The sequence below is a fragment of the Podarcis raffonei genome, chromosome Z (assembly GCF_027172205.1).
Source record: "Podarcis raffonei isolate rPodRaf1 chromosome Z, rPodRaf1.pri, whole genome shotgun sequence".
Classification (NCBI taxonomy): domain Eukaryota; kingdom Metazoa; phylum Chordata; class Lepidosauria; order Squamata; family Lacertidae; genus Podarcis; species Podarcis raffonei.
In genome coordinates this window covers 12,911,728-12,935,464 of record NC_070621.1, presented here as the reverse complement: position 1 = coordinate 12,935,464, position 23,737 = coordinate 12,911,728, and the positions used below count along the sequence as shown (strand labels likewise).

The following is a 23,737-nucleotide window of genomic DNA, read 5'->3' as shown; positions in this document are numbered from 1 at the left end:
TTGGACAATTTCCCATATAACAGATTTACTGCACTGAAACAGTTCAGTACAGATAGGAAAGTACCATTAACTCCTAAGGGCACACAGCTTTTGCCAACAATGGGTAGCAGATTGTAATTAACACAGGTTATTGGCCAAGTGGTTTCATTGCATTAGCTTATGTTGATTAAAGAGCCAGACAGCTTGAAAATTAAATAAGCAACACATCATGGCTCTCAGAGTTAGTTATGGTTAACTAAAATAGTAGATGGGCTGCTTGTTGTGTGATCAAGCAAACAAACTGCAGAGTTGAGCAGCTGATAAAGCTAGGGATTAAGTTGTCCAAAATCATCTCGCTTGTGTGCTTGGTCCAACCCTTAGCTTCTCTCTTGTATATTTCTGGGCCTGAAATTCCTTAAATTATTCAGAGATCCAGCTTGAGGTATTCTGACCTGGCACAATAATGCATACTTTTGTGTTACAAAGATCAAATAGACCCAGATCCAGTGTAAGTAACAAATTTATTGTTGTCACTTGTGGAGGGTAGAAAAGTTCTCCACATAACACACACAACCCAACTTGTTAAATAGAATGGTTTCAATACTTCACCCGCTCCCCGTGTCAGGTTACCCACCCCCCTGCTGGACATTTATCAACTGCTAATGAAAAGCAGTATACAGCCACTTTTGGGCTAGCATTTCCAACTCCACCCAATGTGAAGATTCAGATCACATTCCAAATCTAGAGTTCAAATAGTTTAAACAAAAGTTCAAAGTCCAATATTTACAGCATCAACATCTAGGAAACTGATGTCTACAATTCATCCTTATCTCCTCCTGCTGCTTCTTCCTCGGTAGGGGGTGGGCCTGCGCTACCATACAACTTGCCCACAATTGGTTGCACCACCTCTTCCAGTTCCTTCTTTTGGGCTTTGAATTCCTCGATGTCACTATCTTGGTGACTCTCTAGCCACTCAATCTTTTCCTCTACAGCCTTCTCTATTGTTTCTTTGTCTTCAGATGACAACTTGCCACCGAGCTTCTCCTTATCTCCAATCTGGTTTTTCAGTGAGTAGGCATAACTTTCCAGCTCATTCCTAGCATCAATCCGCTCTTTCAGCTTCTTGTCTTCCTCAGCAAACTTCTCTGCATCATTGACCATCCTCTCAATTTCTTCTGGAGTAAGACGATTCTGGTCATTGGTGATGGTGATCTTATTTTTGTTGCCTGTGCCCTTGTCCTCAGCCGTAACACGAAGGATTCCGTTCACATCTATTTCAAATGTAACTTCAATCTGAGGGACGCCACGGGGAGCAGGAGGGATTCCAGTCAGATCGAAAGTTCCCAAGAGATGATTATCCTTTGTAAGAGGACGTTCTCCTACAAGGGGAAAATTTCATTTCACATGAAATCACTCAGATTATACTCTGGTAATCATGCAAGTACAAGATTATCATTTTTTTAAAGGCATCTCACTTGTGTTTCTATTAATAATCAACAGCTAGTGATACTCAAAGCATGTTAAGGAACCTCACAAATGTGGAAACATGCATTGCAAAATTAAGCTGTGTTGGAGTCACCTTTTACTCTTTACTGCCCAGAAGACAAAAAACTCTAAAAGTTTCCAAACCAAATGATGTTGGTCAGCCACTTACCTTCATAAACCTTAATTGTCACAGTTGGCTGGTTATCTGAAGCTGTGGAGAAGATCTGCGATTTCTTGGTGGGGACAACAGTGTTCCTTGGAATAAGTTTGGTCATTACTCCACCAACAGTCTCAATGCCCAAGGTCAGAGGACACACGTCAAGCAGCACCAGATCCCCTAAGAATGAAAAGTAGGTTTTAAGCGATGAAGCATCACCATAATTTATCTAGCTGTAGTGACAAACTTGACAGCCAGCAAAGAAAGATCTTCCATTCCAAACAGTTATGAGGCTGACTGGAAGCTTTTCACTTGTACAGGCTACTCTGCCCAACACCTCATGCAGCATTTAAGTCACTCAGACTTACCAGTATCTTGATCCCCAGAGAGTACACCAGCCTGCACAGCAGCACCATAAGCTACAGCTTCATCAGGATTGATTCCACGAGAGGGTTCCTTGCCATTGAAAAATTCTTTCACAAGCTGCTGTATCTTGGGGATGCGAGTAGAGCCACCAACAAGCACAATTTCATCAATGTCAGACTTCTTTAGGTCTGCATCCTCTAGGACTTTCTGGACAGGTTTCATGGTGGAACGGAAGAGATCCTACAAGCAGAATTTAAAATCACTTAATTGATGTGGAAAGGCAATCACAGAAAAAGGCCACAAGATGATACAGTCACCAAATTATCAGATACATCCCCCCCCCCAAGATGCCCATGTATGATGCTATTTGAGATCAGATGGGCCTACTCTTAATATCTCATTTTTCTTTAACAGGAGAATCTACAAATATCAGTCATTGCTATCTTTTAGAGGGCAAGCAATTTTGACTCAAGCCATTAGGGAACCAATTTATTCTCTGCTGTTGGTGCAGTTTGACCAGCAGAGTGTCTTGGGAGTGGCACCACCTTATTTTTCTCTTATAACTTGGGAGTTTCACACAGGAGGGCACCACCTTATTTTTCCCATGACGCGCATGTACTACATGTTATTACGTTACTATAATCTTACTTCTCTCCCAATTTTATGTTTTGTGTACAGCAATTGCTCCAAATAGTAGAGCCATTTTATTAGAAACAACCTATTTTAAAATTCAAGATACCTACCATGTTCAGTTCTTCAAATTTTGCTCTTGTCAAGGTTTCAGAGAAGTCTTCTCCTTCAAAGAAGGATTCAATCTCAATTCTAGATTGGTGTTGGGAAGAAAGCGCTCTTTTGGCCTTTTCAACTTCTCGACGAAGCTTCTGAACAGCTCTGTTGTCCTTCCGAACATCCTTTCCAGTTTTCTTCTTGTAGAGCTTGATGAAGTGTTCCATTACACGCTGGTCAAAGTCTTCCCCACCCAGGTGAGTGTCTCCATTGGTTGCCACAACTTCAAAGACACCATTATCAATTGTGAGGAGGGAGACATCAAAGGTTCCACCACCCAAGTCAAAGACAAGGATGTTCTTCTCGCCCTCCCTCTTGTCTAGGCCATAAGCAATAGCAGCAGCAGTCCTGTAAGAAAGAGCAACTTGTTAGTTTGGTAAATGTGAGAAAAGCCCACACAAACTCCAAATACTGGCAGAAGACTATTAAAACCCTACTTACGGCTCATTGATTATTCTCATGACATTCAGCCCTGCAATAGTACCAGCATCCTTTGTAGCCTGACGCTGGGCATCGTTGAAGTAAGCTGGCACAGTGACAACAGCATGGGTGACCTGAAGAAGAATGAGAGTAATTCTGATTGCTGTTTCCAAATTAACATCTAATAAAGGGGTTTTTTGGGGGGTGGGGAGCCCGATTGTCTAGAATGCACCTTTCAAGACTATTTAGAGGAGTGGATTGCCTGTTGCCCTCTAGATGCTGCAGGGCTCTCATCAGCCCCATCCAGCATTGTCAACTGTCAGGGATATTGGAAATTGGAATTAAAACACATCCAGAAGGCTACAGATTGGCCTTCTCAGCTTGGAGAACAATTCTACCACCCCCATCCATTTTATGTCCTGGGGAACCAAAAAAGCAGGGACTCCTCGTGTACAAGCAGCCAGGCCTGTTAGGAGGCATCAAAGCTCAGTGGCAGAGCACTTACATTGTAAGTAGAATATTACATGTTCAAGCCAGTTTAGAATGATCTCTAGACCAGAAAGGCATCGAGACCTGCTGCTAACTAGAGTAAGCAGTAAAAGATTAGACCAACCACTGGCCAATCTCCATACACGGTAGATCCACGAAGGCTCCCCTCAGTGCCTATTCTTTTTGCTTGTGTGCTCCAGCGGAAACATCATCTTACCTTCTTTCCCAAGTAGGCCTCAGCAGTCTCCTTCATTTTAGTCAGAACCATTGCTGAAATTTCTTCTGGGGCAAAGGTCTTCATTTGGCCACCTCCAATATCAACCTGAATATGGGGCTTCGACTTCTTTTCAATGACCTGTAAAGACAAGTACAAGTGGACATGGTTACAAACCAAAAGCACACCATCTACAATATTAATATTGTGGTGGACTTAAAGAGGTTCCATTGAAGAAGTGGCAGGACCAAACAACCTGCCCATCGGGTTGCCAGATGCAGAATGACCCATGCTTGGATGCTGGTATCTTAAGCAGAGTGAAAGCAGTGCCATAAGTTGTGTGGACTGGAAAAACATTTCATACATTGCTTAGTAACCTAGTGTCTCTTAAGACAGTGCTATGATTGGGGACATGCTGGGTTCAAATTTCACACCAAAAGGTGTTCAATGTACTTTATATATACCATAACATAAAAGGCACAAAATGAGTACCTTGAAAGGTAGATATTTTATATCCTGCTGCACAGAAGGATCATTCCATGTTCTACCAATGAGGCGTTTGGCATCAAATACAGTATTCTCAGGGTTTGAAGTCAGCTGGTTCTTTGCTGCATCACCTATAAGACGTTCCCCCTCTGGTGTGAAGGCCACATAGGAGGGTGTGATTCTGTTACCCTGGTCATTAGCAATTATCTCCACACGCCCATTCTTGAAAACACCAACACTGTAAAAGAGAATGGAAGTTACTTTTTAAAATATATGTATTATTTAAAACCTTCTGGGTGGTTCACAAAATATAATACACCTAAGATACAGTACATTAAAATGCATTAACACAACCAAGAAAAAATGAACACCAACAAAAAAAAAAACCCCAGAATTCACATAAAACCAACAGCAAACAGGAGAAAATCAGGCATATCAAGCCAAAAATCTGAGCCCTGTGAAGAGGTGCAACAAGTAAGCTACTTGTATCCTCTGGGCTAAACAGGTTAATACTAATGTTTCTGGCCAGTACTCAAGCTTTTAGCTGTAAGACTACAGTGGTGCCTCACAAGACGAAATTAATTCGTTCCGCAAGTTTTTTCTTCTTGCAAGTTTTTCGTCTTGCGAAGCACGGTTTCCCATAGGAATGCATTGAAAATCAATCAATGCGTTCCTATGGAAACCGCCTTCAGACCAGGTCCGGGGACAGTCTGTCCCCCGACCTGAAGGCTGGGGGGGGGGGACAAGGGCTTTTTTTCCCACCGCCAGCCTTCAGAAGGCTGTTCTGAAGGCTGGCAGTGGGAAGAAAAGCCCTTCTCCCCACCTCCCACCCCGCAAGCTCCGGGGACAGGAGGGCTTTCCTCCCGACTGCCAGCATTTTAAAAGCCCCCAGGACAGCGGAGACTTCTCCGCTGTCCCGGGGGCTTTTAAAATGCTGGCGGGCGGCAGCGAAGCGTTCGCTGCCACCCGCCAGCATTTTCAGATCGCCCCGGGACAGCAGAGAAGTCTCCACTGTCCCGGGGGCTTTTAAAATGCTGGCGGGCGGCAGCGAAGCATTCGCTGCCGCCCGCCAGCATTTTCAGATCGCCCCGGGACAGCAGAGAAGTCTCCGCTGTCCCGGGAAGGCCAGCGGAGATTTCCCTATGGGCTTTCTTCTTGCGAAGCAAGCCCATAGGGAAATTCGTTTTGCGAAGCACCTCCAAAACGGAAAACTCTTTCGTCTTGCGAGTTTTTCGTTTTGCGAGGCGTTCGTCTTGCGAGGCACCACTGTACACTGAATCAAAATAGTTTGAGCTGAATAGCTATCGTATTGTTACTCCCCTGACTTGTACCAAGTGCATTAAAATAGTAGTACAGTACAATTAATTTGCGTACACTAGTGCAGAATGACGGTTCACAACACTGCATCAAATCTTAGCCATATTTTGGTGCAGTGGCCATAAGCTATTCAAGACACCCAGAAGACACTCAATCAAATAGGCACCCTTCTTTTACTTACCAGGAATATGTGGTTCCCAGATCAATGCCAACCACAGTCCCCACATCTTCCTTTTTGTCGTCGTCATCAGCAGCAAATACACTGCCAATGATCAACAGGCAGACAAGCGCATACTTCATTTTGCCCTTGTACCAAGTATTCACAATCAGGGAGAAAAACACCCTGTAATAAGTAAAATCAATCATCAGTGGCAATACTATGAGCAAAAAGACAATACCATGATGCCCATTTAACAGAAATGGAGGCAGATTTACAGAGTAAGTATTACTGTCCCACATATCATTAGCAAAGGCTGGGCGGGCCAGTCAGGACTAGAGGCTACCAAGACCCACAGCCTGCAAACATGAAGGCCACTCAAAGAAAACACCCTAAATCCTACACAAAGGAAACTTTTCTGTTCAAGGAAAAGGCGGCCAAGGGGTTAAGAAAATATGTAGCTGTTGTGATACTTAAACATGAATGTGAACCCACACACTGTGCTAAATTCTACAGACATTCATTGAGAAAAATCACGTGGAAAGGCAGTGTGTAAAAGCTGCAAAACGTAACACATCAAAAAAAGGGCTACCAACCTCTTAACTTTAGTTCAGACAATCCCAACATTAAAGGCAAAGAGTAAATTGGTAATCCAGTGCTAGAGATAGCCTGCTCCCCCCTCCCAATTTTGGTATACGGAGCCATTGTAAAACGAGTAGCAGCCTCAAATCAAATAATTAACATTGTTCACTACAACCACAGCTGTTTTGCCCTCACCCATTCTCATAAGAAAACCATCGTAAAAAGTGGGAGAAGGGAGTAGTCGCTGTACTCACCACCAGAAACCCAGCCATTACTATTTACCCCAAACCGGTAAAGGTTATCAATATACAAAACAAACACAATACAGAGACGTCTAGCAAGTCCTGCTTTTTGCATAAATCCCCTCTCCCCGATAAGGAGCAAGGGGAACGAAAAGGAATACCCCGCACAAACCTCTGTTCCTATTCTGCGATATAAACCCCTTTTATTCATTCATGCATGCCAAATACTGTAACCATTGCAATCGCCACCCCACCACGACCAAGGGGAATATGGAACTAGCAGGAAATGGGAATAAAAATGGCGCGCTTTGGACCGTGAGCCGCAATAGGATTTTTCTCAATGGGAACCTGGATAACTGAGAACGAAGTGGCATTTTGAGGGCAAGGGGGAACCCACATGGCCCGATAGATTTGGAGACGCCGCCCTCCCCTTCTCGTTAGGCCCCGGCCCCCGCCTCCTCCTCCTCCGCTCAAGCACTAGGCCACCCCGAGCCTTACCTGTATTAGGTCACGGGACCTCGCGGTCGCCTCACGCTCTATCCGACGAACGCAACGATCTGAATTGTGATTTTCTCACTCAAAGATCACGGTCTGGCCCAGATGTCCCCCTCGGCTCTTATATATCTTCCCGTGGCCTTGCGTGGAGTCGTACTATTGGCCCATTTTCTCTCGCTGGAGCCTCCCGATTGGTCGCTTGCCACCAAGCTGGCCGGAGCCGATAGGTCCGCTCCGTTTGTGACGTCAGGCCCCCGTCGCGCACCGCTCCGTCAGGCTTGGTTGTGTCGCTTTCCTTCCCCACCCCTTCTCTTTCATCTCGGCGTCCTCGAGCCTCATTGGGCCGTCCTACCGGTGTTGCAGTCCAATCAAGGGCTGCTGCATGAGCCAAGCGGAGCGAGCTCATTGGCTGGAATTGGGCGTCATGTTGAAAAATCTCTAGGCAGGAGGGGTTGGCTCTTTCTGGAAGTTTCTATGGTTACGGGGCCTAGCAGCCTGTTATGGGGGGGGGCAGAAAAAGGCATGGGTTGCTGTGCCTATGGCTGCCACAATGTCTCCGTAGGCAGTACTGAAGGCTGCTTTGCGCCGGTTAAAGTGTCAGACTAGGACTGGGGGAGATGCTGGCTGCTATATTCTGTGGGCCACGCAGCTAACTGGCCAAGGATAGACCTGTCATTCTGCTTCAGCCTAGCCTACCTCACAGGGTTATTGTGAGGGTAAAACGTTGGAACCTCGTTTTCATCCCTTGAGTTTCCCAGACAAAACATGGAGTATATAATTAAGCAGACATACTGTGTTATATGGTGTCATAACACAGTTCATTCCATGTAGGAGAAAATGAGGAGCCTAAATACAGACTCTTTCTTCAGCCCGATTCACGAGTAGTTAATGGTACTAGTGAGACAGCAGATTTGCCCTACAACAATACTAGCACCATCCCCTTGTAACGTGAGGGTACACCAACAGACTGCTGCTGTTTTTTGGTGGGATCCAGCCACGTGATTGTAGATTCAGGTTCCGCAATCAACAGTGATTGGGAGGCCTCCAGCAACAGTTGCAGTATTTGGGACTTTCTGATTAGGGAAAAGGCCAGGAAGAGGTGATACATTTATGTTGTACGTGTGAAGGAAAAACTTAAAAACTTAAACTCGTAGTAGCAGAGTTTCCAAAAATAGATCAGAGGCAATATTTTATCCAGTAGAGCTTTACTTGTGCTGAAGGGAAATGAGCATAATGGTCACAAGTCCAAATACTGTACATTCAGGATTGGCACAGTCCATAAAAATCCAGTTGCAGCACTTACAAAAACTTAAGACTAAACCTTAACACTAAGCATTCTATGTACAGAACACAACACCAGAAGGAAGAGAGAGAGAAAGTATAGTCAGCATGCCCTTAATTGGAAGAAATAAGAGTATTAGTTTCATGGAGGAAAAGGCTATCCATGGCTACTGGCCGTGATAGGCATTCTCTGCCTCTAGTTCTTAATTCCAGTTGCTGGAAACTGCAGAAGGGGAGAGTGCTCCTGTGCTCAGGTCCTTTCCCATTGAGGCATCTGGTTGGCCACTGTGAGAAGAGGGCGCTGGACTAAATTAGCCACTTGCCTGATCTAGCAAGCTCTTCTTATGTTCTTACTTTTCACCAGAATACTGCAAACAAACCTGTTCCCCATCCCACCCAAAATGGACTTACTGCAATAAGAAAAGTGACAAGAAAATTAAATGGAAAGTGGGGGCTTACACTTGCTTGACTCAGTGTTGCTTAATGTCCCTGCAAAGAAATCAAAATGCATGCTAAATAAATAGCCTATGTCAGGCATAGGCAAACTTGGCCCTCCAGATGTTTTGAGAATACAACTCCCATCATCCCTAGTTAACAGGACCAGTGGTTCAGGGATGGTGGGAATTGTAGTCCCAAAACATCTGGAGGGCCAAGTTTGCCTATGCCTGGCCTGGGTTGTCTAACCTTCCTGCAAACTTCCAAATCAATGTGAGTTCTCAATTAACAGGTTGTCTGAAAGTGGCATAACTGTTCATGAGAATGGCAGCCTCATAAAAACAGTGCAATAGCTTGAAGGTATAAGGTGTTGGGAAATATTCAAAATTGCATAAGCTCTCGTGACTAGGGAAAAAAATCAACTTGCAATTTCCCCCTTAGTCACAGGTGTAGCAACTCCAGTTGTAGGCGTGCCCCTGCTTCTGACATTAATTAATGCAAAGGAAAAACTCTTTTCAAACCATTATATCAAGTACTAGCTTGCCAGGGTCCATATTTGCTGGCAACAAATAAACTCTTTTGATGGGTAAGATAATCTTTCTTCTTTATGTCACTGCATAGAGGTAGATAAGACAAAGAAGATCCTCCACACACACACATGTGCAGTAGTCACACATGATTTTTTACATGAAGCATTCACAGGCACGTCCAAAGTCTGTTTTTATCCCTGCCCCTGTGGCAGTTTATTCATTGGGGGTCAAATCCATAAAAAAGCTCAACAATTGTTAAAAAAGCTCAACAACTTTGGGGTAAAATTGAAAAAAAGTCGGCCTTCACGCATGTTCACTTCATCAAATCTGGCCCTCTTTGAAAAAAGATTGGGCATCCCTGGCATAGAATGTCCAACTGAGAGTCCCCATGGGAAAAACAGACATAACCATCCACTGAAGGGATATTGTTTAGGTTGAGCTTTTGAATCTTAAATACACTTAGTTTTGCACACTATGGGTAGTTGCTTTGCTCTTTTTTATCTGCACAAAATTTGTGGGGAGGGTAGACAACAGTCAGACCATCTTTTCTAGAACTTCTATTCTGATTGTTTGCAGAGATACTTCATCAAGCAATTATTATCCATCACTTTCCAGTGCATTTTCTTGTCACTTATTATAAAAATTCTGATGGGATTGGGGAAGCAGGTTTGTTGCACAAAAGCACCAAATCAACTTCAGTTGCACAACCTGGATTTAAAGCTAGTGTGGTGCAGTGGTTATAGTGTTGAATTAGGACCTGGTAGACCAGGGTTCAAATCCCTCTCAGCCATGAAGCTCACTGGGTGATTGGGCCATTCACTGCCTCTTAGCTTAACCCACCTTACAGCATTGTTGCGAGAATGGAACAAGGAGCGGGGAAACCATGTATGCCACTTTGAGCTCCTTGAAGGAAAAGTGGGATATAAATCAAATAAATAAATACATAAATTTGCCAGTATCTGATTGCATCCCACCTGAAAACAGCAACCGTCTGGAAGCCTAAGCCATGCTCAGAGTAAACCTACAGAAGTCAGCAGACATTGATTTCAATTGGTCTTTTATGACTTAAGTCAGATACCACCCAGTGGGACTAATATCTGAATAAATGTACATAGTATGAGTCACCCCACAGTTTCATAGTATTGCACCATATCCTGCCATTCAACTTCCTAGCATTCATCCAGGCAGAAGATGAGGGAGCTTTCCTAGGGTTACTTGAGCACAGACTTCCTCAACTTGCTCAGCTGCCTCAGGAAGAACCTGTGAAGCCTGTATACCTATAAAATATAACAAGACCTATACCAAGAAGATTCTATGACTCTAAGATTCTATAATTCTATGATTCTAAGAGGTTAAATTTGGCTTAATGCCACTAATGTGCACATCTTCCTCCTAGCTGCTGTTGTTAACCCTCTGCAGGATAAAACAGAGGTGATTCTACCTTTGAAAAAAAGCAGTGTTATATACATATATATATCTATGCCACATAATTAAATAGGTTTAACAGTCATTCCATCTTCCCAAGGCATAGGTGTAGCCAGAATTTATGGGGGGGGCAGAACCTCAGTTAATTAAGTATTTTTATTGTTTTACTTGATCTGTGGGGGCAGCTGCCCCCTGCCTCCTCCTGGATGCGCCCAAGCCCAATGAATCCTGAGAGCTATAGTTCTGCTGTGACGGGGATCTTTAATGGAGATGTATCAGTATTCTCACAAACTACAATTCCCACAATTCGATGGAAGAAAGCATGACACTTAAAACTTTTATAAGCTTGTTGTGTCACTATACAGTCCTCATACAAATTACTTCTGCTAAACAGGATACGAGAGTTACGCTCTATTCTGGGGTCCCACACACTACCGTCATTCAAGGGGAAACAAGAGCTGCAAATAAAGGCTGGATGTTACAGCAACAATTTAACATCAAACTACTGGCTGTTGTGAAATGTGCCATGTGGAAAGTAAACAGCCTTCAGTAATTCCTTCTGTGAACTGATTTGTTGCTTAACAATAAAAACGCATGAGACAAACCATAGTATCCAGACCAAAGTCCCCCTTAGTCTAGCGTCCTACATTCCCACAGTGGCTCCCCAGATATCTATGGGAAGCCCTGAAGGCAAATATGGGCACAACATGTTCCTGTTGTTTTCCAGCAAGGTATTCAGATGCGTATCTGAATCCTTGCTTTAAACTTTCAAAGGAGCCTTGCCAATTTGATGCCTTCCAAGACGCTCTGAACTACAACTCCCATTAGGCTCAGACAGTATGACAGCCAGTTGTCCAACAAAACCTTGGGGAAGCCACCTGGTGGTCAAAGCCTACTTTAAGAATGCCAAGTCAGATAATCTGGCTGGGTAATTATTTTGGGCAAGGGGAAAGCTGATTTGGGGTAAGAAAGAGAGAATGGGATGGGAGGTTCTGGCTACCATCTGCTTTCGTCCCACCCACCTCTATTGCCAGCTGTGTAGATTACAGCCCCAAATGGGAGAAGGGGTGTGTGTCCTGCTCCTTGCAGTACACAATCCCTCTCTAACACACCATGTTATATCTCCAGCCTTTTTGCAAGTGCCACTGAAAGGCCTTAATGGTGCTACAAACACAATAACTGCAGAACCAAATCAGATTAATGAGCTTGGCTCTTCTTTGCCTAGAAATAAAACTGTTTTCTACACATACTTTAAACTACCTGTTTGATGTGTGCAGGACTCTGTGAATACATCACAAAATGATTATTTTTCACTCAGGCATATGGTGCTGAGCCTCAGAGCTGAGGATGCAGGTATGCTTCTTTCTCTGCCAGTTGTCTTTCAAGGTGCTAGCCCCTCCTACCAGCCCAACATATTCAAAAGCCAAGACTGAAGCCAAGAGAGAAAATGTGCCCTAGCATATGGTTACCAATTTTTTTTCAATGAACCCAGGGACACTTTTTTTTTTTTAAGCTGAGTAGCAACAGGGAGTCAGTAGTGGGGATGCTGGGCCCAAGCACACATGCATATTGTATAAAGGTGCAAAACCCTTCTTTTGCACCCTGTGAAACATAAATGCACAGAGATTTAAAAAAACTGGGCAACGGCTGACCGGCTGCAACTCCCAAGCCTCCCCCAATCAGTCAAAACAAAGGGGGAAGGGGGCAGGAGATCGGGGGAGGCTCGGGAATCACGGGCACGTGGCGTGCCATTGCCCAGTTTTTAAAAAACTCTGCGCATTTATGTTTCACAGGGTTTGAAAGAAGGGCTTTGCACCTTGCCTGGCAGAGAAACCACGCGCCTTGCGCCCCTCCTGGGCAATGGCGCACCACCCACCTGAAACTCTTGAGCCTCCCCTGATCAGTCAAAACAAAGGGGGAAGTGGGCAGGAGATCTGTAGCGCTAGACGTCCCCGGTTCCCCTTTGGCAGTGATGGCGGCAGAGACAGTCAGCAGCCTGGAGCCAGCCTGGTAGCTCATTTGGCTCTGGCTGGCTTCAGGAGCTGCTCGTGGCCATGGTGCCCGCCATTTTTCCTCTTTGGAAGTCCCCATATGATGTGTTGTGCACAAGACATATCATATGGGGACTTCCGGAGAGGAAAAATGGCATGCGCCACGGCAGTAAGTAGTGAGCAGCTCCTGAAACCAGCCAGAGCAAATGCGCTACCAGGCTGCTGAGGCTGCCGCTGCCACATTTCCCGGGGACAGATCTGCAAATCTGGGGACATTCCAGGGATGTAATTTGTCCGGGGACAGATTTGCAAATCCGGGGACTGTCCCCGGGAATTGGGGACGTCTGGTAACCCTACCTTAGCAGGCACTAATAAAATACTATATCAAGCAAGTATCAAGATGGGAGCTGTTGAGGGATGGGTGTTGGGTATCAATTAATTGGGCCCAAGCTGCCTTGGTCACTGAAAAGCCAATAAATGCCATAGACAGAGGAGATTCCCATAATCACTTGTTTATTCAACTGAGTAAAACAGCAGGGGAGCCACACTCACTAGTGTGATGATGAAGCCACACCAAACAGCCTTTCTTCTTATTTTTTATAGGCGTCCCCCCTTCTTTCCCCCCTTTTGAGGTTCCATGCGCTGATCAAAACAGGACACCCTTCCTAGATACCTTGAAGGGGTGAGTTGCCTGGCAGAGGGAGGTTTTCCTGAAAATCGCCTAGCAACGTTAACTGGTCTTCACATATTTGTGGCTCATCCTCCTAAATTCTAAAGCAGGCAGTTTTTCACAGAAGCAAAATGGCATCAGTTAGGTAAAAAAAAAAAAAAAAAAAAAAAACAGGACAAGAACAGTCCTCTGTGACTTTTCCTGAGAGCCCACAGGGGGATCTTCTATAATTTCGGGGAGAGGAAAAATTAGTGTGGGAGTGTGCACAGAGCAGCTCACTGATTTCAGAAGTGGAATGCAATGGAGTCAGAGAATGTACAACTCACACCCAGCTTCTATGGCTTCAGTTCTACCTACTGTTCAGATGTGAGATATAATTATGATTAGTCCTGAAGTCAGGGTGGGGAGCCTCAGGGTCAGGAGCTAAATATATCTCCATACCTATTTTGCTGGTCTTAATAACTACTGTCCAGGCCCTTCCTCTCTCCACTACCCTTGAATGTTTTTGCCTGGCTGGAATATGTCACTGAACTATTATACTGCCTCTTTCTTGTCTGGATGGAAGTGTGTGTGTGTGTGTAGAAATTTTTGACTTTTGTACACGCCTGTTATTCTACTCGCTTTTGCTTCTGGCCCTGCTCTGACTCCCTGTTACAGTGGTATCTTGGTTTTCGAATGTCTCTATTGATTAACATTTCGGTTTTTGAACACTATAAACCTGGAAGTAAGTGCTTTTCAAACACTTTTCGGAAGTCAAACATGCCATGCGGCTTCCGTATTGAGTTTTCCACATTGAGTTTTTGGTTATCGAACGTTTCGGGACTCGAATGGTCTTCTGGAAAATATTATGTTCGAAAACCAAGGAACCACTGTACATCCAAACCATGAATAATGGTCTGTTGCCCCTTCACAAACCATGATCAGGAAGCCAACAGCAAACCATAGCTAGCAATCATGACTTTCCAGGGAGCAAGAAGCTCTGATTCCTGGTTTGGATGTAGCTAGATGCCCAGGCATCTGGGTGCATTTACCTTATTTGTACCAGGGGAGGAGTGAAGTGGGCTGCATGTTTCAGCACACTGCTTATTCACAATAAACCACAATGAGCCAGAAGGTCTGGCTTATTGTGATGTGAGGGAAAAAGAGAACTTGTTCTGACGTATGCATCTGGGGCTGTGATTTTGGCCAGACATTAAAAGGTATTATCCAGATGTAACTAATGGTTCAACAGTGGAACAGATTGCTTTGGAAGGTGTCAAACTCTCTTTTGTTAAGAGTTCTTTAGGTAGATGCTGGATGGCCACTAACTGTATCAGCAGATTTCCTGCGTCGATGGATCTTTGAGATCTGTTCCAACTCTGCTCTTATCTCCTTGTCCGCAAAACTGGCACCAAAAAGCAAGCAAGCAAGCAAGCAAGCAAACAAACACCACAATTGTGTGCTCCTTCGCCCCTAACCCTGTATACTGTGGAAGAACCAAAGCTGAATACATTCCAAATTATTTGTGGATGCATCTTAGTGAGAGAGCCATCATTTGTAGTTGTGCTGCGATGGGTGTTGCCTTTTTGGCAGACTCACGGTTTCCATTTGAAGTTTTAAAACACACCTTTCTGATCCCTATTGAGATAATAATTGTCCCCAGGCCAGTGGAAATCTCAAGTAGGAATGTTAAAATCTCAAAATATAATTCTTCACCATTGTTAGCAGACCTTTGCAGCTTGAGTGAATTAGATCGAAACAATCAGTTACAAGTTTCTGGAGTTCAAAGGCTTTATTAATGCATAAACAAGTTACAGTTACAGAGAATGAGAGAAATAGCAGACATCTTGTATCAACTAGTTGGGGGAGAACAACAAAGTGGCTCAGCTTTTAGGGGAGGACCTAATTTAAGAGATAGAGACTACAGTCATACCTTGGGATAAATACGCTTCAGGTTGAGTGCTTTCGGGTTGCGCTCTGTGGCGACCCACAAGTAACGGGGCGCGTTACTTCCAGGTTTCGCACGGAGTGCATGCGCAGACGGTCAAAATGACGTCACGCGCATGTGCAGAAGCGGCGAAACGCAACCCGCGCATGCACAGACACGCTGTCGCATCTTACGTTCTGTTCGGGATGTGAACGGGGCTCCGGAACGGATCCCATTCGCATCCCGAGGTACCACTGTACAAGCAGAGGTTGGCTAGATCATTAGATAAAAAGTGTCCTCATTCAGGCACTATTAAGGTACAGTGGACGCTCGGGTTGCGAACGTGATCCATGCGGGATTTGGTGCTTCTGCGCATGCGTGACCGCTGGAACCCAGAAGTAACTCATTCCAGTACTTCTGGGTTTTGGTGCGTCCGTAACCCGAAAAAAACACAACCTGAAGCGTCTGTAACCCGAGGTATGACTGTAACACATTATTATTATTATTAGTAGTATTAGTATTAGCATTAGTATTAGCATTAGTATACTGCCCTATGCCTGGGGGTCTTAGGGTGGTTCACAGAATAAAATGCATGCATTAACTACATGCATTAACTACAATCTAGCACCCTAAAAAGTGCTAGCACCTTTCTCCCTGAAGTGCTGGATTTTTCCTTTCAGGGAATGTTGTCATGTTTGAAGCAGGTGTTATCTATAGTGGAGGAATTTCACACCTGGTTATTTGAAAGACAGATTGCACTCACCTGGACCTATCTGAGCTTTAAGATCATCCCCAGGAACCCTGCTTGCCTTTTGATAAGGTCAGAATGAAATGTAACTAGACTGGTCAGATGGAAAAGAGGACAGAGCTTTAACAGTTATGTAGAAGAGGGAATTTCAGCAGATATAATACTACTACTACTACTACTACTACTACTAATAATAATAATTTATTTATACCCCATCCTTCCTGGTTCAAAAACTGGGCTCAGGGCAGCTAACAACAAATTTAAAACACTTTAAAACACTTAATTATAAAGGCAGCATAAAATACAGTATAAAAACATGAATAACAATAAAAATAAAAAATCAATTAGATCATCCCCAGGGCTAGCTGGCTGAATTGGTCCTACTTGGGCCAGTGAGGAGGCCAAGGGAGAATCAGCTGTGGGGTCTCAGAACAGGTGATCTTCATAAAAGGGGAGGGGGAGGGAAGAGAAGGGAAATAAAAGATCAGGCTGAATTCAAGTTAAAGGCCAGGTGGAATAGCTCTGTCTTACAGGCCCGATGGAAGGAGATTAAATCCTGAAGGGCCCTAGTCTCATGGGACAGAGAATTCCACCAGGTCGGAGCCATCACTGAGAAGGCCCTGGCCCTGGTGGAGGATAATCTGAATTCCTTAGGGCCTGGGACCTCTAAACTATGGTTCTTCATGGACCTTAAGGTCCTCTGGGGGGCATACCAGGAGAGGTGATCCCATAAATGAGAGGGCCCCAAGCCACAAAGGGCTTTAAAGGTCAAAACCAGTACTTGAACCTGACCCTAACTCCACCAGGAGCCAGTGCAACTGGTAAAGCACTGGGTGAATATGCTCCCATGGCAGGGACCCTGTGAGGAGCCTCCCTGCAGCATTCTGCACCCGCTGGAGTTTCTGGGACAGTTTCAAGGGCAGCCCCATGTAGAGTGAATTACAGTAAAGCCTGGAGGTGACTGTCATATGGATCACTGTGGCCAGATTGGGGTGGGAAAGGTAAGGGACCAACTGCTTAATGCTTCTAGGATGGAGAAATGTCGCCTTAGCTGTTGCTGTAACCTGTGCCTCCATGGAAAGGGAGGCGTCAAGGATTACACCCAAACTCTTAACGGAAGGCACTGGCACTAATTGGGCTCCCGCAAGAGAAGGGAGTTGGTCCCTCATCCTCATGCCATCCCGACCCAGCCAGAGGACCTCTGTCGTTGAAGGATTTAGTTTCAATCGGCTCCCAGGAAACCACCCACCACAGCCTCCAAGCATCTGGTCAGTGTGTCCAGGGCCGAGTCGGTGTGGCCATCCATCAGAGATAGAGCTGAGTGTCATCAGCATATTGGTGTCAACCTAGCCCAAAGCTCCGGACAATCTGGGCAAGGGGGCACATAAAGATGTTAAAAAGCATTGGGGAGAGGATTGCGGCCTGCGGTACGCCACACACCAAGCAATGGTGCGACATCTCCCTCCCTAGTGCCACCCTCTGTCCCCAACTAGAGATAAAAGAGCACAGCCATCGTTGGGCTGTGCCCTGTATCCCCACGTCAGTGAGGCAGTGGTCCAAAAGATCATGATCGACCATATCAAAGGCTGCTGACAGATCTAAGAGAATAAGCAGTCCCGCCCCGCCTCAATCCAGTTGTCTATGGAGATCATCTGTTAGGGTGGCCAGAGCCGTCTCGGTCCTGAAACCAGGACAGAAACCAGACTGAAATGGATCTAAAGCCGATGTTTCCTCCAGAAACCTGCCAAGCTGTTCAGCAACTGCTCTCTCAGTTACCTTACCCAGATACAGAAGATTCGAAACTGGGCGGTAATTGGATAGATCCGTGCCCCGGAAGCTGTCCCGGTAAAGGTAAAGGGACCCTTGACAATTAGGTCCAGTCGTGGCCGACTCTGGGGTTGCAGCACTCATCTCGCTTTACTGGCCAAGGGAGCCAGAGTACAGCTTCCAGGTCATGTGGTCAGCATGACTAAGCCGCTTCTGGCAAACCAGAGCAGCGCACGGAAATGCCGTTTATCTTCCCGCCTTCTACTTGCACTTTGACATGCTTTCGAACTGCTAGGTTGGCAGGAGCAGGGACCAAGCAACGGGAGCTCATCCCATCGCGGGGATTCGAACTGCCAACCTTCTGATCAGGAAGTCCTAGGCTCTGTGGTTTAACCCACAGCGACCTTTACCTAAAGGATCTAATGAAGTTTTATTTAAGAGCGGACACACCACTGCTTCCTTCCTTGGTCCCTCATCCCCTGGGAATGTAGATTGCATGACAAGCAGCAATGGTGTATGAGAGCCAGTGTGGTTTCGTGCTTATGGTGTTGGATTAAGACCTGGGAGACCATGGTTCAAATCATGGTTCAGCCAGGAAACTCACTTTGAACTAGTCACACTCTCTCAGCACTAACCTATCTCACAGGTCTGTTGTGAAGAGAGAGTGTGTTTTTTGGGGGGGGGGACCACAAGAAGGAATGGTATGGATACAGATGTAGTGAGGACTTAAAAAACAACAGTACAAATGATCTGAGTATTAAAAGCTAAGGTAGTCCCTGTCTTAATTTGACATGATTTTTTAAAGGGGGGGAGGATGGGGGGAGGAGCAAAGAAAGCATAGCAAAATGCTCCAGTGAATTAAAAAAAAATTCTGTCATTATAATTTATTGTCCATCTTTTCACCCCATAGGCCCCAGGGAGGGCGAGTACAACATCAAAACACACAGAACACTGAAATAGTAGCACGATGTGAAATCGCAGCATCCCTCCTATCCTAAATATTGTACAGCCCCCTCTAACTAACCCCCTTATTTATAGCATGTGTTTTAATTCTATTAAAATTTAGCTGTTATACATACAGAGAATTTAAATTCTGTTATTGTTTAATTGTTTCCCTCCCCAATGTTTTTAGCTGTTCCTGTTTTAACTGTAAGTCGCCTCGAGTCCCTTTCAGGGAGAAAAGCGGGGTACGTATAAATGAATGAAAACAATGAACGAAGGTAGCAAGAACTCCGGAGGACGAAACAGTTTCCCCGCCTTCGGGGCGTGGCGTCCCGCCCTTTCTCCTTTGAGTGACTGCACTTGCAAAGCAATTCAACGCCCTTGCCGCAGCTGCTGCCGCCACTGCCCCCTGCTGGCTACGCAGGTGGCGCGCACCTTCCCTTCCCAGGACGACAGTATTTATACCAGCCACTCCAGGGCGCTCCCCTCTATCCCGCATGCGCAGTGTCTGGCTTGGGAAGCGAGAGGGAGAGTGAAGGAGCGTCTCGGTGTGGCGGCGGCGGCGGCGGCGGCGGCCCTGCTGGAAGGAGCTCGCGCAGGGCGGCGGACCCGGAGAGACCCAAGCAGCGGCGGCGGAAGCTTCGCCTCACAGGTTGGTCCCCTTAGGCTGGGTAAAGCCCGTACCAGGCCGCCCCCCCTCCTCTCAGTAGTCCTGCCCGCCCTCGCAGCGCCGGGCCCTGCCGTGAGGGGGCTGCCCGAGGTGGGGCTGGTGAAGTTGGGGGGGTGGGATAAGAGGCACACAATGGGTGCAGAGTCCGGCCTCGGCAAAAGAAGGGGCGGACCTGGTCTAGTTTGCGGCGACGGCGGCGGCAGCAGCCCACCCCGCCCCGCTTTATCTCAGTCTTACGCCGAGCCCAACTAGCTCAGTGTTGTCTACACTGGCTGGCAGTAGCTCTGCGGGGGTTTCGGAGACGCCGCTGGGGGTTGAACCCGGGACCTTCTGCCCGCGCGCGGTGAGGGTGCTCTGCCACTAAGCGAACGGCCCCTAAAGCCCCGCCGTGTCGTTTTCCTCTGCGCTGTCCCGCACGCCCCATATTTCGCTTTGGCATCCCTTTACGTTCTCTCTCTGCCCCCCCCCCTCGCCTCCCTACACTCCTTCCTTCAGCCTAAATTCAGGATACTTCTGTCCCCAACCCCACCCCAGTTTTTTTTTTTGCATTGCCTTCTTTACAGCTTGCACGTGACCGCCTATTTTATCTCCCCTCTCCATATTTTGCATTGGCTTCCCGTCCTCTTACCTAGACTACGCCCTCTCCCCTTTCAGCCGAAAATCAAGGTGTTCCTATCCCACCTCGTGATTGTCGGCTTCCCCACCCCGCCCCCAATTTTGCAAAGATAGCAGCCACCTGGCCTTGCCTCCTTTTTTTTTTTATAAAGCCATGCACGTCTTATTCCTTACCCTTTCAGTGTCTGGTCAGACTATTCACACCATTGACATTGCATCCTACCACCCCACCCCCCAGTCTACAGCCCCTTTAGCTTAAAGGCAGGCCATTTTTTCCTCACTTTGTCAATTCTTGCCACTGTTGCACTGACACACATACAACCTTAATTCCTTACATTTGCATTTGCTTACCCCGTCCTTTCAACTTCTGATCAGGTTACACCTTGACCTATATGCATTTATCTCAGAAGTAATTTAGCTCTTATATGTTCTTCCTCTGCCACAAATTAGGCGTCCCTCCTCCATATTTTGCATTGACATCCCCTCCTTTCCCTCTCAGGCCATACAACCAACACTATACCTTGTGGTCCTCTTGTTGTTGAACTCCAGTTCCCATCAGCCCCTAGCCAACTGTACTGGTGGTGAGTGATGATGAGAGTTGTAGTCCAAGAACACCTGGAGGGCCATAGGTTCCTCATTCCTGCTGTGTGAAGAATCTGCTTCAGGCCATCACATTCTAGTCCCAGCATCCTGTTCTCAGTGTCCTCCCTCAGTTTAATTCTCAGGTCAGAGCATTCCTTCCCTCCCTTATGTGTTTATAGTTTTCATCTATATTTCAACTAACTTATTCTACTCTTTGTGCCTCTACCCCCACTTTAGTCTAAAGTCAGAATATTTATTTTCTCTTTGCCAGTTAGGATTGTCCCCTGCTGTGTTGTTCTATGACATATTTCCCTCTTCTTGTTGCAGAAAAGGAATTTTCCTCCAACCTTCAAACTTGTAAGGCTCTGAAGAAAAAGTGTGGGGTAGAAGAGTCCTCCAAATTGGAGGGTGGTGGTAGTGATGGGGGCTGCTGGAGAGAGGAAGAGAATGTGTTCTTAATTTCTAGTTCTTAATTTCTAGGTAATAAAGCTCGAAGCACTTCCCCCAAAAAGAGAAAATTCTGTGTGAGATACAGTCATATCTTGGTTTGAATGTGCTTCAGGTTGAGCGCTTTCAGGTTGCACTCTGCTGCAACCCAGAAGTAACGGAGCGTGTTACTTCTGGGTTTCAGTGCTCGTGCATGTGCAGACGCTCAAAATGACGTCATGCACATGCGTGGAAGCGGCAAAACGCCACACGCACAGACGCGCCAATCCGCTGTCACGTTTTAAGTTCTATTCAGGATGCGAATGGAGCTCCAGAATGGATCCTGTTCGCATCCCGAGGTGCCGCCGTACTAGAGTTTCTTCCCATCTGAGATGACCGTAGTTTGGCATAGATGGGGTCATGGTCTGGCTCAGAATCAGGCAGGTTCACAAAATCAATCTCTGGTAGGTTCAGAGTGGACAGAAGGAAGCACTGCTTCACACTGTGTGTAATTAATGTAAGGAATTCAGGGCCACAGCATGTGGTGGGTGATTGGCAACCTCTGGCTTAGATAGCTTTATTTCTAAAATCATGGAAGATAAATCTGTGGATGAGGCAGGTGCTGTAGTTCAGTGGCAAACACTATGTTTGAATGCAGGGCATCCCAGTTCAATCTCCAGCAGATCATATTGGGCATGGGGGGAGAAGTGGGACATGCTGGCTGAGATGTTCAAGAGCTGCTGCCAGTCAGAGCAGGTAATATTATGCTTGATGGGCCAATGACCAGACTCTGTTTTAAGGTAGCTTCAAATGATCAAAGCCATTATAACCCCCTGGAGCCTCCATGTTCAAAGGCAGTGGGTCCATAAATACTAGATGGATGTGTCTTAGGTGTCTACAAGTTGGAAGCAGTGTTAAACACTCAGACATATAAGCTAATTATCCCATCCCAATAGTGAAATTATCCCATCCTGTTTGCAGGCAGTAAAATGAGGCGGTACCATTTTGCCAAAAATTATGAGGCATGAGGAGGAGGGAGGAGAAATTATCCCAGTTTATTGTGGGCATGAGCTCGTTTGAAGCATCATGGCTTCTTTTTGATTTGCAAATTCATTTTATTTATTCTGTTTATATCCCAACCTTCCACCTGAGGGAGTCCAGCTCTGCTGGCAGATGAGCCATCATTTTGCAACCCCCACATTACCCTGGGTGTAGCATTGTTTTAGGGTATTGATGGTGGTGAGTAGCAAAGTCTGTTTGAAGAAGGAGCTCTATTTTGGGTGTCAAAATGGTTCTTTTTGTGGGAGAAAGCAAACAGGAAAATTATCAGATAAAATATATTCTATGTTCCACAGTTCCACAAAAGTGTTACGGAGGTTTGTTTTGCATATTTATGGTATGCTAAGCAGGGAACAAAATTATGGCTCTCCAAGAAGAAAGGGGCAAACCTCACGTGTGTGCTTACCAGACAAAGGAGGCAGTGGGGTTTTAAAGTGGCAACTAGTTTGGTCATATGAAATGATTTTGAGAATTCACCCATGACATACAAACATTGTTAGACATGGGAGATGATGTCAAAAGGTAACTTGATAAGCTGCCATCTAGCATTGTTTATACTGACTGGCAGCAGCTCTCCCAAGAATTCAGGGCGGGTTCTCTCCCAGACCTACCTGAAGATGCTAGGGATTGAACCAGAGACCCTCTGCATGCAAAGCAGATGTTCTGCCACTGAGCCACAGCCCCTCTGGAGAGTGCCAGGTTGGAAAATTCTGCTTATGTAGATTTCCTGTCTCTCCTCCTAGCACTGAACTTCAACTTTGCTTCAGCAAGGTGTTTGCTTTATATGCCTTCAGACACAGCCCCAGGGACTTTAGGAGAAAGGTGAAACCTGGGTTTGAGTGATCTTAAATGGGAATATAGCTGTCATTCTACTTACAAGATTCATATTAAGATTTGTATTTTTTTGTTCATTACTCTGTTTAGTAATATGTCAAGTTGTGTAGTAGAGATGATGCAGAGAAGGGTAACGTGGATGATCTTCTGCCTTATTTGGAGGAGCTGGTGCAGGCCACAAAGGAGGTTTTAAATTTATACTAACCATTACTGTGTTCTAGGTGGTGAGAATTTACTACATATTGCAAAGTTACTGCACCATCTGTCCCAGAGGCTGATTAGCCATCCTTTATCTTCTCTCACATAAAATTTGAGAGAGAACAAATTTATGATTATGCTACTATCCTCTAGTTGCATACCTTGTCCTCTTTGAATACAATGGAAGTGATACTATTCACTGTGGATTTATGATTTTCATCCTGTAAAAATCGTATTAGATATATTTGTAGCAATGTGGCCTTTTTCTGTCTGTTGATGGTTGAAGACAGGTTGTAACTAGCCACTTACTTGCTTGGTCTCATAGTAACAATTCATGCAGGTTACAAGGTATGGAATATTTGTTCTGCTGCCTGGAACACTGCTTCATATGTGGTGGGATTGCTGCATAGTTCAGAGCTTCTGGACCCATATGTTTTCATTTAAATCAAAGCATTGAGCTTCACCTGGATTGAATCCATGGTG

The 23,737-nt window shown here is 45.6% G+C and overlaps 1 protein-coding gene across 2 annotated transcripts; it reads right to left on the bottom strand.

The window, feature by feature from the left end:
* Positions 1–483: 483 nt before the first annotated feature.
* Positions 484–7,293, bottom strand: HSPA5 (heat shock protein family A (Hsp70) member 5). Of its 2 annotated transcripts, none has more exons than XM_053374356.1 (9): positions 7,179–7,293; positions 5,881–6,042; positions 4,389–4,620; positions 3,900–4,037; positions 3,215–3,327; positions 2,731–3,121; positions 1,990–2,227; positions 1,634–1,801; positions 484–1,358 (listed from the first exon to the last, which is right to left on the bottom strand). In XM_053374356.1, exons 2-9 carry the CDS (start codon positions 5,997–5,999, stop codon positions 793–795), a joined length of 1,965 nt encoding a protein of 654 aa, XP_053230331.1. In that variant the 5' UTR covers positions 6,000–6,042; positions 7,179–7,293; the 3' UTR covers positions 484–792. The 2 variants fall into 2 exon arrangements, with proteins under 2 accessions (XP_053230331.1, XP_053230332.1); XM_053374357.1 differs by having other exon boundaries at positions 5,881–6,044; positions 7,188–7,273.
* Between the last annotated feature and the right edge of the window lie 16,444 nt (positions 7,294–23,737).